Genomic DNA, 16,465 nt, shown 5'->3' with positions numbered 1-16,465 from the left:
CTCCATAATGCCAAACTTAGACTGCACAGAAAGAAAAGGCTTTGCATTCAAAGTGCACAGTTTGCAGTAACATTGAATTATACTGTGATATCAGAAGAACAATGCAGAACAGTTAAAATAAATGACTGCTATGTGGATCCTCAGGTTGAATCAGGTGTGTAAACACAAATACAGAAGGCAGCTTCATTTCATGTTGGTTCATGATGGTTATTATGGGTGGAAAAGCTCAGCGTGCTTTTAGTTCATTTCAGGCTGACCAGAAAGATTTTAATCTATATTTTAGACTGATCCAAGAAGTTTTAGTCAAGACTAAACATGAAAGCTTTTTTTTTTTTTTTTTTTTTAATGTTTATGCTGTTGTTCATGCTTGGATTTGTGTATGTCCATTATAGGGGGTGCTTGCATGTTTACTTCCTTTGTAAGAATTTATGTATGCCTGTTAAAAACAAGATTTTGTCATTTCCTTCGCAGTTGTGTGCCATGCTAAAGAGTCACTGTATATTCGTGCAACCATACAAAAAATATAGACAGGTTGATTCAGTCTGTTTTATGTTATTATTATGAAAATAAATATTTGACCTGAATAGGCTACCGGTTGGTTTAGATGTTAGGTCATATCTAATCTTACGTTATCTGGCAAACAGTTATATTTAAATTGTGTAAGCTATTAATAAGCCTACCGTTAATGAATTGTGAAAATTATTGTTTAAATCTGCAAATATCTCTGTAGTAAACGCAAGGTGGCGATATACTGCACATTAACTTTCACACAGTTCACCTCCAGCACCATCACAGCATGCTGAGAAACTATTGCCCAAACACAACTTTTATTTACAGCCAGGTGACAAATTGTGTGATATTTACTGTAGCTAGACTGTTACGGGCTAGTAACATGATCAAGGTATAACTAAAAAACTTTTATAGATTATATAAAAATATGTCAATATGTCTTTATGCTTTATGAGACATCTATTTTATGCACACATCTGTTTTATCATTTTCTTATGCGTGTGTGTTTGCAATTATACGTGTTTTTACGTATAATTTGCAATTATACGTATTTTACGTGTTTTATGTAATGTGCAGTTTTGTAAATGTTATTGTGTATTGTTCACAAGTTCAAAAAGCAAAAATAAAATGAAAAAAGTTTTACCCTAGTAAAATTAAAATAAATATATCCAACAAAACTATATATATATATATATATATATATATATATATATATATATATATATATATATATATATATATATTCAGGACCTCGGACAGAGACGAAAAGAAAGTGCGGGCCAGCAGGGGATGTTAGATGGATAACCACAGATCGTGAGAGAAATCTGAGAGAGAGAGAGAGAGAGAGAGAGAGAGAGAGAGAGAGAGAGAGAGAGAGAGAGAGAGAGGCGCACGGGACAGGAGCATACCGGTCGGACTCGGAAGTCGCGAGGATGGAGATCCGTCCGGACCGTTTTAAGGCTCAGGCAGGAAAAACTTTGGGAAAAATACACAGGTGAGTAAGTATCTTACTATCATCAAAGCATTTTGGTTCTTTGAAAAGTTGACATTTAATTGTTTTATATTTTCTCGGTTTCTCTGTATTCTTGTTTAAAGACGAAACATAGTGCTTAAAAGTGATTTATGTCGAAATCGTGGTGTTGAGAAAACATCTGGAATTCAAAGGCGGTGAGTTAATGACAGTGACCGGATCTGACAGCTCATTTACTGAGAAAACGTGCTAGTGAAACCGTATCAGGTTCACTACACCCAAAAAGTGATTCTATGCGCTTCTCTATGTACGTGTGTATATCTGCTTCAAGATGTCAGGTGCAAACCCTTGTCGTGATTGAATCTCAGTCAAAGGTGTTCTTATGTAACCTGTTTGAGCACGTAATGTGTCCACTCTTTCCGATTGAGAAGACTGTCCAGATGGATCAGATTAGTTCGCGGCTAACCCGCTGCCAGACATCCGAGTCAAGGCATTGGTGGCTCGCTCTCTCTACTAGCACTATCTGTGCGCCTGAGCGAGCTCATATTTCAAATCAACCTTTTTATTCCACCTGAGCGTCAGGTAGTCCCGCGCATCACTGCACAGCTCGCGCGTCCCGGCCGGGACACACACACGGTCTGATTCCACGCGCTAGTTGTCAAAGCAGACTGCGCTCAGAGATCAGGAAGTCGTTGACCAAATACGCCATGAGTACTAAACACAATACAAACGTTTCATCCAGAAAAGAACAAGTATTTTATACTAATAACAAAACAAAACAAAAAAAAAACGTGTAAGAATTAATGATTAATGAAGTAGCCTAATTTATTTAATCAACTAAACTGTATTATGTTTTAAAACTAATTAGGAAGGAAGGAAGTATTTTGTCATGACAGATTTGGTGTTGAGCACATTTGGCTGGCAGGAGGAGCGTTTTAAATACCTTGTTAAATCTTGTTAATTCGATAGGCTATATCTGTTTTAGGCGCAAATTCTGACAGGATGGACTGCCCAAAGGTCAAAGTACATCCCTTTCGACTAAGTTTATCTAATGCCAGGAAAAATGTTTGACAACCACTATCATCAGTGTCTTGTTTTTTTTTTTTTAATTCTCTAAATAAATACAACATTTTGTAGATTATGTGCGATGTCCTCAGAGGGTCATCAATATAGTATGTATTTCAGTGACCGTGCGCTTTTTCGCATACTTTTCCAATGGATTTTAGGTAGAAACGAAACGTTTAAATCCAGTTCGAAAATAGCCCATGAGAAACCAATACACGCCCACACACAGCTGTCGGCCCTACAAATCCCCGATCGCCCCCTCCCCATCTCTTCCTCGTCTCTCGCGAGCTCGCAGGATTAAGTGAAGGGCAGCACGCGACTCCCGTTCTTTAGCGATGCCGCACGTGTGCTGTGGTGACCCTCTGGGAGTGAATTTAATAGAACTTTTAAAATAAAACGTGGTTTTGTCCGCATACTAGAAATCTTAAATCTGTGCCTTTTAAGTGTGGTGTGTAACTAAAGGAATGGTATCTGTGGAAAAGTTTGTTTTAAAAGTAAACTGCTGATTTGGATTTCTGCCTTTCATCTTTAGCTGTGAGACCCTGAGTTCCTGATAATATTCTAGAGAAAGCATCAGCAGCTGATTAATCATTTAAAGCTCAGCAATGCGTCTCCTTCTCCTACTGCTTCAGCCTGGCAGGCTAGCAAACACACACCTCACACCTGCAGTTTTGCCTCTGTCACCCCTGCTCCATCTCTCCACTGCACTCTTCACATTCAGTCATTCTTCAGTGAGCAATAGATGCTATGCTACAGACCTGTGACATTCTGGTTTTAATTAAGTAAATGGTCTTAAAACACACTTTTCACTGTTTATTGACAATGACCAACATATGCCTCACAGAAGAACTGTAATTTTTCTTTAAAATAATTAACGTTTTATCCACCGACATTGAGTTAATGACAGTCTGTGATGGAAATGATATTGTAAACAGTAAAAGGTTGACTCTTTTGTTTTGCAAAGGATAATTTCATAGCTTTATGATCCTAAATACACAACCTAAATGCTATTTTCACACATAGTAAATAATTTGACAAAATTGCAGCTTGATGAATTATAACCTGAGATTTATTCTATGATTTATTGTAAAGTAATTTTTGTTTAAAAATGATATGTACTTCAGTGATTTTTATTTATTTATTTATTTATTTATTTTTACATCAGATGTCTTATATTTCAAAGCAGGCTCTTTATTTCTCTTTTGTAACCAAGTATGCTAACTTTTTTATAAAAATGTTATTTTTGATGACACTACTTTCAAAAAAACTCACATTCACAAATATGATGTGGTCAGCTAATGGTGCTAATGGTGCTATGTAATGTTTCCTAGATGTGCCAGGTACTATTTTGCACAGATTTTTATTCTTGTTTGTCATTCCTGTTTTACGTGTTGATTACTGCTTATCTGAAAGCATGTGAAGGTCAGGCTGCTGGGATGTGTATAAGTTTGCATGTGTGTGTGTGTGTCAGGAGGGGGGGAAGTATCTCCCCAGGTGACACGGTCCCACTGAGACCCAATCTGTTCTATAGACACAGGGGAGGGTCAGAGGAGTTTGGCATAAAAACCATAGAACAACACTGATGGTACAACAGAAATGTGTAGGGGAGGGGATGAAGAGATTTGTGGATTTGTGTTGTCTTTATACAATATCATCAGAATTTTTCATGAAATTAACCAAACAAGGAGAGGCGAATAGATTCAGAACACCTCTCTCTGTACAAGAAACGGCTGGAGAATAGTGAGCTAAGATGATAAAAGGCTGAACAGAACATAGATGAAGTGATGGTCAGAGAGAGAGGGGGGGGGGGGGGGTTGCAGAGAGAAGTGTAGGATTATGTAATTTTTTTTGCTGTTGTGCCTTCATCCTCTTACAGCAAGATTAAATGAGAAAGAGTGCATGTGTGTCAATGTATGTTTGATGTGTTTGTGTGGGTAGAAGACCTTACACATCTCACCTCTGAACTTAAATACAATTTTGCAACAGTAATGAACCATGGAACGTGATCTTGCATGATATGAGATGCAGTAGAGCATGATTTGCAATTTTGGATTGTGTTTTTTTTTTTTTTTTTTTCTGTGATGGTCACATGGTGTAATACATGTTCATCGTGAATAATCATAATGCTGTCCTCCAACATGCAAATATTGTAAAATTGTCATGGACTTTTTTTTTTTTTGTTGAAAATTATGTATATTTTGCAAGGTGAACATGCTGCACAAAAGATAATAAAAGATGATAAAACTTTAATTATGATCATTTTTAAAATTATTATTTTTTATAATTATTATATTTAATAATGAATAATTCTTGTAATAATTGTAATTATAGCCAATTTATTAAGATGCTACGATATTACTTAAAACATTTAAATGTAAAGTAGTTAAAAATAAAGTAAATAAATAAAATCTTGTATAGTTGTTGTTGATGATATACTACTTTTGCTGAGATTGGGAGAGTGGGAGAGTAGTCGTTGTACTTCGTTTTTGTTAATATTTTGAATTTAATTTAATCTTTATATTTTCTGTTTTCACATTTATTTATAGTTTAATTTTTATTTGTTAGTTTTGTTGTGTGTATTTGTAATTATCATTAATATTATTATTATATTTTTTGGGGGGACAAAATGTCAATATATTTGTAAAAAATTAATTTCTTAGTTTTAATTGATTTAGTTTGTTTTAGTACAAACTAATTATTTTCTTTAGTTAACTAATTTTAACTAAACAAAAATGAGAAATGTTCCTTTGGCAAATAGTTTAAGTAAAATAAATAAATAGATACATTTTAGTTTTAGTTAAAAATAACCATAGAACATTCTTTATTATGAAAAAAAAAGTGGCAATGCTGATAAGAAAGAGAAAGAGATGCATGTGTATTTGGGAATTGTATGACTGAGCATGTTGGCCTTGATACTGACATTTGATGAATCTACAATATGCATATGAGATCAATAAAAACTATTGTCCATTTGCTGAATAGTGCTGTTATAATGAGTATGCAGATGTGTTTGTATCTGATCCAACTTTGGTACATGTATTTATAATATGCTGACATAGATGTAGATGCTATTGGACAGGATTCTGTCAGCATGTCTTTTGGCAATATAAAGTGTTTGTCATGGCAAGGTCCTCATACCACCTTCTTCTGCGGTACACCTGTCTCTTATTAGATAGCCTAGGCTAAACACACACACACACACACACACACACACACACACACACACACACACACACACACACACACACACACACACACACACACACACACACACACACACACACACACACACACACACAGACATTTACAGGTCAGCGGGTGCGTCATGAACCATGGAACAAGATGCAGAAGTGCATGATCTGTAATCCTAGATTTATATTTATTTTTGCAATATTCACATGGTTTAAAGAGGTAAAATACACTGTAAAATAAATATTAATTACAGCCAACAGTCATTCTCATTAGTAGGTAGCATATGTGCTGCTGTTGGCAGCAATCTGTTTTTAACTAGCTTTAACCTTAATTAAACATCTTCCTAAGTGAATGCGTGTGTTATATTGCAGACAAACACTCACTTTTCTCCTTTCTTTCTCTATTTCTCTCTCATTCCACTCAGTCATTTTTTTTATTTATCTCTGGAAGTCTTTAATTTCTTTAATCCTGATCTGGGGGTGGGGCCACAGATTATCAGTGGATAAGATGTAGAATGGGGAAAGTGAAGGGGAGGGACATACATGAGTCATGGGAGGCAGAGGTTTTAGTTATAATTGAAATGCATTGCTATTTTCTAATGTCCATGAGACGCCTTTTTAGTGTCATTGCTGCAGAATTAATCTGCTCCTCAACATACAAGCACACGCGCAATCATCTCCCTCTCATTTCTCTTCACTTGTGTCTGATTGTGTGTTGTTTGAGGTTGAGGAGATTATAAAGAGATCTGCTTTTGTAGGAACTGTGACAGAATGATATATATATATATATATATATATATATATGTATATATATATATATATATATATATATATATATATATATATATACGTATATATATATATATATATATATATATATATATGAAAGTGAAACTGAAAAAGTGAAAGTCACTTTCAGTCTCTCTCTATTTTTTATATAATATATTACATTCTAAGGCTGCATTTATTTGATAATAAATACAATAAAATCTGTATTATTGCCAAATATTATTATAATTCAAAATAACACTTTCTAAACACTTTTTCATATGTTTTAAAATGTAATTTATTCCTGTGAAGTAAAGCTGTTTTATTACTTTATCTGAAAACCATGCAACATTAATTTGAAATAGAAATCAAAAATTTGACTTTTGATCAATTAATTGCATTCTTGTTGAATAAAAGTATTCATTTCTTTTAAAAAAATGTCTTACTGATCTCAAACTTTTGAAGATCACACACACATACATATATATATAGGACAGATTTAATGGTAAGCATTAGATAAGATCTGCGTCCATTTTGTCTGCACATTAAAATCATATACTTATTGTAAGCTTCAGAGCATATGTCTGTAAAAATGTTTGCTTGCGTGCTTCTATGTAAGCATGTTTTTATTGGCTGTAAACGCTGCAGACAGGTTGCATACCCAGATGGTCTCTCTTTAGGTCTCTGCTGGACTCCCATGTTCTGCTATCCAGTGAGACGCCTCATTCTTGTTCCATGTCCTCTCTCCCTCTGTGTCTTCCCTCTGCATCCCACCTGCTTTTAGGTGTGTTTGTGATGTAGTTTTATGACCTATGAGGGTTCCCTAGTGTATGTGACTTCATATCCTAGCTCCATACATGTTAAGTGTATAGGTCATCTGGCTCATAAAATATTTTAATTTACAAAAGCTAAGCATATGGTGCATAAACACCTAAACTGGTGGGAACATTTTTCCTATCAGTAACTTTCAGGGGGAGATGTAGAGTACATCTCTCTCAGGACTGGTAACAAAAATTGACCTGGTTTGACCCCACAAGGAGCAAGACACTTAACCTCAGATTAATCCAAGACTCTCCTCATAGTATGTGGCCTAAAGGTTGCTCTGGATTAAAGTATTTTTGACCTTTTGACCCTTTAAAGGGCTTTTCTCACTTTAAATATTTAACAATGGGTCATTCTAAACCCTGGGTAAAGGGTATTCATATTCATAATCTGACGTTTCACACCGTACATTCCTAGACCCTGGTTTCATGTTCTTACTTGCATATTTGTGGTATTTTGCAACCTGTACAGTGTCTTCTTCACTCCAATTTACGTGTTTCCCTTCAAAATTTGACAATTTACCCTTCAAATGCTGAAACGACTGTTTATACAATGCGCTGTGTTTCCCTGAATATCCCATGTCCAGCATGTCAATATGAGGGATGCGATTAGATGTCTGTTGCATTTCAAACTCTACAGGATGGTCAACACAATGTGGGGGTTAAACTGCTAAGCAGCTCTAAGCCTGCTTTGGAATTGGTATAAAAATCGGTGCTAACTCCACTTTTAAATTACAAGCGTGAAATGTTCTTTACCCGGGGTTATTACACAGCTCTATGGAATACTTGATTCTGAGGTATGTTATCCCTCGATAACAACCGGTAATAGCTAATAACACAGGCTCATCCGGGTAACAGCAGACGGCACTGTACTCTTGCTTGAACTATTTTTTTTTCTTGGTGGAAGCTTTGTATTTGTTTAGCTAATAAAATATTAAAACTAGATTCAAAATGGTGTACAATTGTTTAATTATGTCATCCTGGTATTGCGGACTCGCTCTCGTTTCAATATTTTGCGTCTAATTATTAACTTATGTGGCAAGTAGCCGTGTAATAAGCAGGATAATGTACATCCAGCTGGTTGTTATCTCAAATAAAACAACCGGCTGGATGTACATTATCCTTTACTTAAACACAGGGGCCCTGTATTCATGTAAAATATTAAGCCCTGTGACAGGGCTTAATATTTTACATGAATTGAGAAAATCTTTACACACTGTTATGCTCTTTATATGTACTCAACTTACGTTGGCATTATACTTTCTGTGTCCACATCCAGACTCCTCGAGAAACGGCAGCAGAATGGTGAGACTATCGAGCTGTCAGCTGAGGGCCGTCCGGAGCTGGTGGAGGAGAAGGAGCTTCCCATCGTGGACTGCACGTGTTTCGGGATGCCTCGTCGTTACATCATCGCCATCCTGTCAGGCCTGGGCTTCTGCATCTCGTTCGGCATCCGCTGTAACCTGGGTGTGGCCATCGTCAGCATGGTCAACGACCACACGGTGTACTACGGAAAGAAACCTGTCATAGTGGTCAGTGTCACTGCTGGCATTCAACTTCATCAATAAAGTGCATTCACTTGAGTAAAAAACAGGGTGGACAGGAGTCAGAAAAGTTACTTGGAAACAGAACAAAGAAATAGTTGTTTGGGCATTTTTGGGTCTATTATGGGCACAAACCGAAAGGTGTCAAATATAAGTTGGATGCAATCATGCAAAGAGTATGACTCTGTCTTTTCCCTGACAGGAGGCTCAGTTCACATGGGACCCCGAGACAGTAGGGATGATACATGGCTCATTCTTCTGGGGTTACATCGTTACGCAAATCCCCGGGGGATTCATATGCCAAAAGTTTGCCGCTAACAGGTAATGTGATCAGCGAATTGATGTTTTCTCAAGTGTTCTTTACCTCAAGAGTTTTATGAATGAAAATTTGTTATTTAAGTGTGAGGAGTCGGATTGAGTTAAACGTCCAGTTATGCAAATATGTGTTATCTTTTGCACTGGCTGTTGTTGCATTGTGGCAACTCACCCCATATATAATTACAACCCCAATTCCAGAAATGTTGGGACATTTTGTAAAATGCAATAAATTCCTTGACTTTCATTTAATTGACAAAAGTACAAAGAAAATATTTCCAAAGTTTTCACTGACCAACTTAAATGTATTTTGTAAATATAAACAAATTTTGGTTTTGATGGCTGCAACACTCTCCAAAAAAGTTGGGACAGAGGCTAAATAAAAGTGAAAAGGTTAAAGAATATAATTTATTTTTTTTTTTAAACAGTTCACAAGTAGGTTTTGGATTGGTAATAGGTGAGGGTATCATGTTTGGGTATCAAGGAGCATCTCAATCTTTGCAAGCAAAGCTGGATTATGGTTCATCACTTTGTGCCAAATTTTTAATTGTCAAACAAATAATAACAATAAGAAGAATCACATTTCTCGATGCAAAATCGCAAAGAGTTTAGGTTTTTCACAAGCTGCCATACATAATATTATGAAAATATTCAGGGAATCCAGAGAGATCTCAGTCTGTGCAGGGCAAGGAAGGAAACCTCAGTTGAATGTGCATGACCTTTGAGCCCTTAGATGGCATTTCATAACAAACCGTCATGCTGCGGTGCTAAATATAGCCACATAGGCTCAGGAAAACTTCGGAAAACTACTGTCACTTAACAGTCTGCCGCTGCATCAATGAATGCAACTTGAATCTCTGTAGTGATGCCGCGGGGTTCTCTGGTCCAGAGCTCATCTCAGATAGTCAAAAAGACAGTGGAAACTTTTATTTCTGGGAAAAACGGATGTAGAGTTCTCAGTCCCAAAGAGCAAAGGGACCATCCAGACTTTCATTAGTGACAGATGCAAAAGTTGGGATTTATAAAAACAAGCTTGACGGGAAAATTTGCGCACCTGCACACAAACTCTAACCCATGCATGCTGACCTTTTTTAACTGGAGAGAGAAAAGTAATGAAGTAAACAATTATTTTAAACTCTGTTTTCATGTCGATATACACATTTACATTATTCCACTCTCATTAATGGAGATAAGCACTGGAATTACATAAAGTCATTACGTAGAAGTTAAACCAAAATTATATGAATTTAGACAGCCTAACAGTCCAGTTTGAATAGGTCCAATGATAATAGCTTACTGTACAACCACAGCTGCACAGAGGTGATGATGGCGTGTGAAGGCATCTCCACAACATTATGAAAATAACACTGTATTTGAAGGATACAGCTTGAAGAAAATGGTAAGATTTGCACATTTCCTTTTTTTAAAATACTTTGTCAGTGACGTGCGAGTCATGAGCTCAGTTATATTATAAAATATTTAGGCTATCTGAGAACTATTTTGATATATTTATTCTAAAACATAACAAGGATGGAACATACTGGATGATTTTTAGCAATTAAAATTGTGTATGGGCCAAATGACATTTGTAGTCCGTATCTCATATTCTCTTAATGTCTTGTACCTTTGATGGTGTTAAACATGGTGTCACATGAATGGCAATACGCATGGAAATGATATGCAGATGAGGTTATGCATAGTAAAACTACGTGTTGAAAGCTCCATATATGGTGATTTCGGGGAGGAGTCGGGGAGGAGATGCACGTACGCACAATCTTCCCCTGGCAGGGATTTATAAAGGGATTTTTGCGCAGGTTTTGGCATATGCATGGTTTTATAAAACTGAAAACTTTTGTGTGTATGCAAAATCTAGAAATCTATAAAATCTAGTGCACAATGTACACTTTTAGGATAAAATCTACGGCGAGTTTTATAAATGAGACCCCTGATCTGTTTTCAATTAAAAGTGTATGACCCATCATGAAAAGGGGAATTAGACAACAATGATCATAGACTGCTGAGCATCTGAAGACTTGTATCAAGCGAGATTGGATGAAAAATTGGAAATTTTTTCTTTGTACTTTAGTCAATTAAATAAAGGTTGAAGAGAATGAACAAATAACATATTCTTGATTTTATGGTATTTCACAAAATGTCCAAACTTTTCTGGAATTGGGGTTGTAAAAAATGTCAGTGTGCGTTTAGCAAAAGCCAAAAATGCAACATTTTTGACTCTGGTGGACTTTAAGGTTTGCTAATATACAGAGATTGACTTTCAGAAATAAACCTGATAAATATTCAATGAACTGAAAAAGACAACCAGCCCCAATTGCTGAGATATTAGCATGGTATTATATTGGGATTTCGCCTCAGTTGACTGCACTGCATGTGTGTTTGGTCTCAGGGTGTTTGGCTTTGCCATTGTGGCCACGTCAACGCTGAATATGCTGATCCCAGCAGCAGCAAGAGTTCACTATGGGTGTGTTATCATGGTCAGGGTTTGCCAGGGGCTTGTGGAGGTATGCCATCTGTGTGCATGCGTGGATTTGTGTGGATCTGAAGTAGTCTGAAATATTAATGTTTTATTCATCCAAATGCATAGGATCACAATCTTTGGTTACCATCATGGTTGCATACACATTAAATCAGTTTATTTCTCTACTGGAGGCGTGTCATATCCTGCATGTCACGGCATCTGGGCCAAATGGGCTCCGCCTCTTGAAAGAAGTCGATTGGCAACAACAGCATTCTGTGGTAAGATATCTGTCAATCATTTTAATCCATAAATTATATACACCTGCTGATATAATCAATAGAATTGAGTTTTTGTCATTATTGGAACCTTGAATCAATGATTTTGTAAAACACTGAAATTAATGATAATGTTAGTGGATAGCACTAGTAAGAGGAAGCATACTAAGAAACTGTATGTTATAGGTTCATATGCCGGAGCTGTTGTTGCAATGCCTTTGGCTGGAGTCTTAGTCCAATACACCGGATGGTCCTCAGTGTTTTATGTGTATGGTAAGTAGCATATACATACAGCATGTTATTTTAATTCTATACAACACTATTTAATATAAAACGTTTGTTTGCTTAATAAACCAAGTAAAACCAAACATTTTAATACATAATATATAATATACACTATCGCTCAAAGGTTGAGGGTCAGTAAGATTTTGATTTATTTTTCTAATATTTTTATTCAGAAAGTATGCATTAAATTGGTCAAATATGACAGTAAAGATGTTTATAATGATAAAAAACATTTCTTTCTCAGATAAATGCTGCTCTTTTATACTGCACTTTATATTCATCAAAGAATCCTGAAAGAGTTATCACCATTTCCACAAAAATATCAAGTAGCACAACTTTTTGCAAAATCGATAATATCAAATCAGCATGTTATTAGAATGATTTCTGAAGGATCATGTAACACTGAAGACTGGAGAAATGAGGCTGAAAATTCAGCTTTGAATAAATTACATTTTAAAATATATTTTGAAAAAGCAAAATTTCACAATATTATTGATTTGACTGTTTTTGATCAAATAAATGCAGCCTTGGTGAGCGTAAGAAACATCTTTTAAAAATATTTAAAATATCCAACAACCCCAAACTTATACTTTAGTGTATATATAATGCATAATTTTCATTATATATAATAATTCTTATCGTCTTTTTCTCTTTTCACAGGGACTGTTGGGATATTCTGGTATCTTTTCTGGATTTTGGTTTCCTATGAGAGTCCAGCTGCTCATCCAACCATCTCACCAGAGGAGAGGAAGTATATTGAGGATGCCATCGGGGAAAGCACTGGCCTGGTCAACCCTCTGCAGGTACAGGCATTATTTTTCTCTCTGAATCTCTCGTTCACACGTTTTCCCTCTCCCTGTCATACACACACACTAAATCTTCTCTCATTTTTCAATTGCTACATGCTGCAATGTTCTGGATATGTTCGACCTCTGCTTTTTTGCTACCCTGCAGAAATTTAACACTCCCTGGCGACACTTCTTTACCTCAATGCCGGTGTATGCCATCATTGTGGCCAACTTTTGCAGAAGCTGGACATTCTACCTGCTCCTCATCAGCCAGCCCGCTTACTTTGAGGAGGTGTTTGGCTTTGAAATCAGCAAGGTGAAACACACACACACACACACACACACTTAAATTAACGAAGTGTTCATGATGCTCTGCAACAGTGCTTTTTAACTGGCAGGTTACAACCCAAAAATAAATTACAGGTCTGTTATGACGGGTTCCAGACAGCAGGAAAACAATAAAATGCAACTGCATATATAAGAAAACAACCTAGACTACATTAAATATAAATTTTATAATCAGAATAAACATGGTTTTTGTGTTCATTTATAAACTAAAACTGTTGAATGGCTGCTGTGTCATGCTAATAAAAATGTAGCATACTGTTGGACCTATGTAGGTAATATTAACAGATTTTAATGTTTGATTTTAAGAAAATTTAATTTACCTTTGATAGACAGTAAAGTGTTTATAAGTTAAATTGATCCTAAAACAAATCAGTTGAGAAACACAGTATGCACACATATAATGGAGTATTCTGCAGCTGGATGAAGATATTTTTTGTTCCTTCTGTCACTCAGGTGGGGATGGTGTCTGCACTTCCTCATTTAGTGATGACCATCATTGTGCCAATCGGAGGACAACTTGCCGACTACCTGAGAACACATAATATAATGACCACAACGAATGTCCGTAAACTCATGAACTGTGGAGGTAAGATGTAGATAAAACAAATCTGTCTTTATTTACTCACCCTTAAGTTTTTTTTTTAGCACTATTATAGGACCAACAGAATGATATGAGCCTGAATAAATACCCATAATATGACATAATTATTATTATTATTATTTTTTTTTTGGTAAACTTCCCCTTTAATAAAGGTCATAAATATGAAAGCCAGCACACAAAGTGTTTTAATTAACAGAGGGTGTGCAGAGTTAAAAACTGCATATGTGTGTGAGATGCAAGTCCAATTACAGTATATGGCTATTTTTGCTCTGTCTAGTCCTGCAATGGCAGCTGGGGCATTAACCACTGATGCATGACACACTCGCTCTCTAACAATCATCTGCACACACAACATACAAACACGCACAACACAGAGACACATGAATAAGAGCATGCAGGAAATTGGTGACATTGGTATATTCAGACACAGGTACACCTTGACCCACAGTAAACCTTGTATGTTTTATCCAAGAGACTGTACTGTTGTGTGTGTTTTAGGGTTTGGAATGGAAGCCACTCTACTCTTGGTTGTTGGTTTCTCACATACCAAAGGAATAGCCATCTCCTTCCTTGTACTAGCTGTTGGCTTCAGTGGATTTGCAATATCAGGTTAGTAAAAGATAAGAACACACTAAAGAGTTAATTTAGCTTTTGTGGACACTACCATTCAAAAGTTTGGGGTCAGTAGGATGCATGTATGACAAATACATTCCTCTTACATTCTTTCCCTTTCAGGGTTTAATGTGAATCATCTTGATATTGCTCCACGTTATGCCAGTATCCTGATGGGAATCTCTAATGGAGTGGGAACTTTGTCAGGAATGGTGTGTCCTCTCATAGTTGGAGCTATGACCAAACATAAGGTACATACTAACTGCACACAAACTTCACATGTCAAATAATTGATTTCTATTGTTTATTGTTGTTGTTGTTAATTGATTTTATTTATTTACTTATTCATTTTTTTTTGCCTGTAGACACGTGAAGAGTGGCAATATGTCTTCCTCATTGCAGCACTGGTGCATTATGGGGGTGTGATCTTTTATGGTATGTTATGTTGTGTTCAGCTAATCATGCAAACATGTTTAAATCTCTTTTTATTTCACAAATAATGGATATTCTAAATGATTTTTGTAATTTCGCTCCTGAAATGCTGGATTTGAATATGTTCTCAGGGATCTTTGCATCCGGTGAGAAGCAGCCATGGGCGGATGCTGAGAATACCAGTGAAGAGAAGTGTGGCATTCTGGGAGAGGACGAACTGGCCAACGAAACGGAAGAGCTGTACAGGACTGGTGGACAGTATGGAGCTATAAACAATCCCCATGCTGGTGGTCCGAATGGAGGAGGTTCTGGGGCAGGATGGGTATCAGACTGGGATAAAACAGAAGAATATGTTCACCCAGTCGGGACAAATAGTTATTTATATGCCGGAGAGGGAGAGAGAAAGAGAGCTCACATAGTGGGAAGAAACAAAGTCGATATTTAAGAGTTAGAGGAATAAAGATCAATGCAGAGTAAGTAAATAGACACAGCGAGTGAGCGAATATGTGAGTGTGTAAATATACAAATGAGTTTCCAAACTGATGATCAGATTATGTGATGATTGTTCTATAAACATACACGCTGAAGTGTGTGTGTGTGTGTGTGTAGACGTGAGTCATTTGTGTGTCAGATTGAGAATACAGTGGTGCTCCGTGAATTATATGTTCAGTATTATAGGCTTCCTGCCAAAATCACTGTAATGCACTTAAAACGACACAGTGGTGTTAGACATGTTTATGGTTGTGGTGTACGAGTATACAGTATATGAGCTTTTGTGTGTGTGCTCATGGTGAGTGTGTGTGTGTGTGTACTATGCTCAGTTCCTTTTGTTTTATCCAGTGCTTTAAATGGTTTAAAAGGGTTCAAGCAAATCTGTGGCTGTGTAGATATTCATTTGATCATAAGTTTGTGCACTTACACACACAAACACAGAAATAAATAAAATGCCAGGTGAATTACAAGGAGTAAATGCCGAAATTCTGAGATTCTAGATCAGTGTGGGAAGTTGATGGGTTGTAATCTCAGCATATGCAGATTTCTCCTCATCATGTACATTTAGTCAATGAGTGCAGTATGAATTTAGGGAACCAATCAGTCTGGTCCTGCCCCATAATTTGATGTTATTCTGCTTCATGTGTTATAATTTTTTTGCACTACTTTCCAGAACATTTAATTTGTTTCTTTCTTATTTTGTTTTCCTAAATGTAACTTGACTTGTCAGCACAATATGAACTAAACTATATATAAAAAAAAAAAAACTAAAAATGTTTCCCTTTGGAGAAAAAAATTAAATAATAATAATAATATAATAACAATAATAATAAAAAAACTGTACAAATTGTATATGTGAAAATTCCCTGTGTATAATAAAACTACTTAAATGTATTAAGTGTGTAGCATTTATTCTCTGCAATAATAGCTGATCAAACAGGCACAAGAAACTGTTGGAGACAGCAGACGTGT

General features: G+C 36.1%; 1 protein-coding gene across 1 annotated transcript; it reads left to right on the top strand.

Annotated features, from left to right (window-relative positions):
* Nucleotides 1-1,347: 1,347 nt before the first annotated feature.
* On the top strand, nt 1,348-16,387 carry LOC109048116 (vesicular glutamate transporter 1-like). The gene is made up of 13 exons (XM_019065802.2): nt 1,348-1,504; nt 8,605-8,857; nt 9,072-9,190; nt 11,589-11,703; nt 11,851-11,938; nt 12,122-12,208; nt 12,881-13,023; nt 13,175-13,324; nt 13,810-13,942; nt 14,456-14,566; nt 14,693-14,820; nt 14,935-15,004; nt 15,133-16,387. Exons 1-13 carry the CDS (start codon nt 1,443-1,445, stop codon nt 15,444-15,446), a joined length of 1,773 nt encoding a protein of 590 aa, XP_018921347.1. The 5' UTR covers nt 1,348-1,442; the 3' UTR covers nt 15,447-16,387.
* The last annotated feature ends 78 nt before the right edge of the window (nt 16,388-16,465 follow it).

Source organism: Cyprinus carpio, chromosome A3 (assembly GCF_018340385.1).
Source record: "Cyprinus carpio isolate SPL01 chromosome A3, ASM1834038v1, whole genome shotgun sequence".
Classification (NCBI taxonomy): domain Eukaryota; kingdom Metazoa; phylum Chordata; class Actinopteri; order Cypriniformes; family Cyprinidae; genus Cyprinus; species Cyprinus carpio.
Note: the sequence above shows the minus strand (reverse complement) of the source record. Positions and strands in the feature narration are given on the sequence as shown.

What these genes read in the sequence shown, in the direction of transcription:
- LOC109048116 (XM_019065802.2), top strand. Translation starts at nt 1,443, where the DNA reads ATGGAGATCCGTCCGGACCGTTTTAAGGCTCAGGCAGGAAAAACTTTG. An exon ending in GGCAACAACAGCATTCTGTG is followed by an intron (nt 11,939 to 12,121) that starts GTAAGATATCTG and finishes TGTATGTTATAG; the next exon opens with GTTCATATGCCGGAGCTGTT. An exon ending in CTCAGTGTTTTATGTGTATG is followed by an intron (nt 12,209 to 12,880) that starts GTAAGTAGCATA and finishes CTCTTTTCACAG; the next exon opens with GGACTGTTGGGATATTCTGG.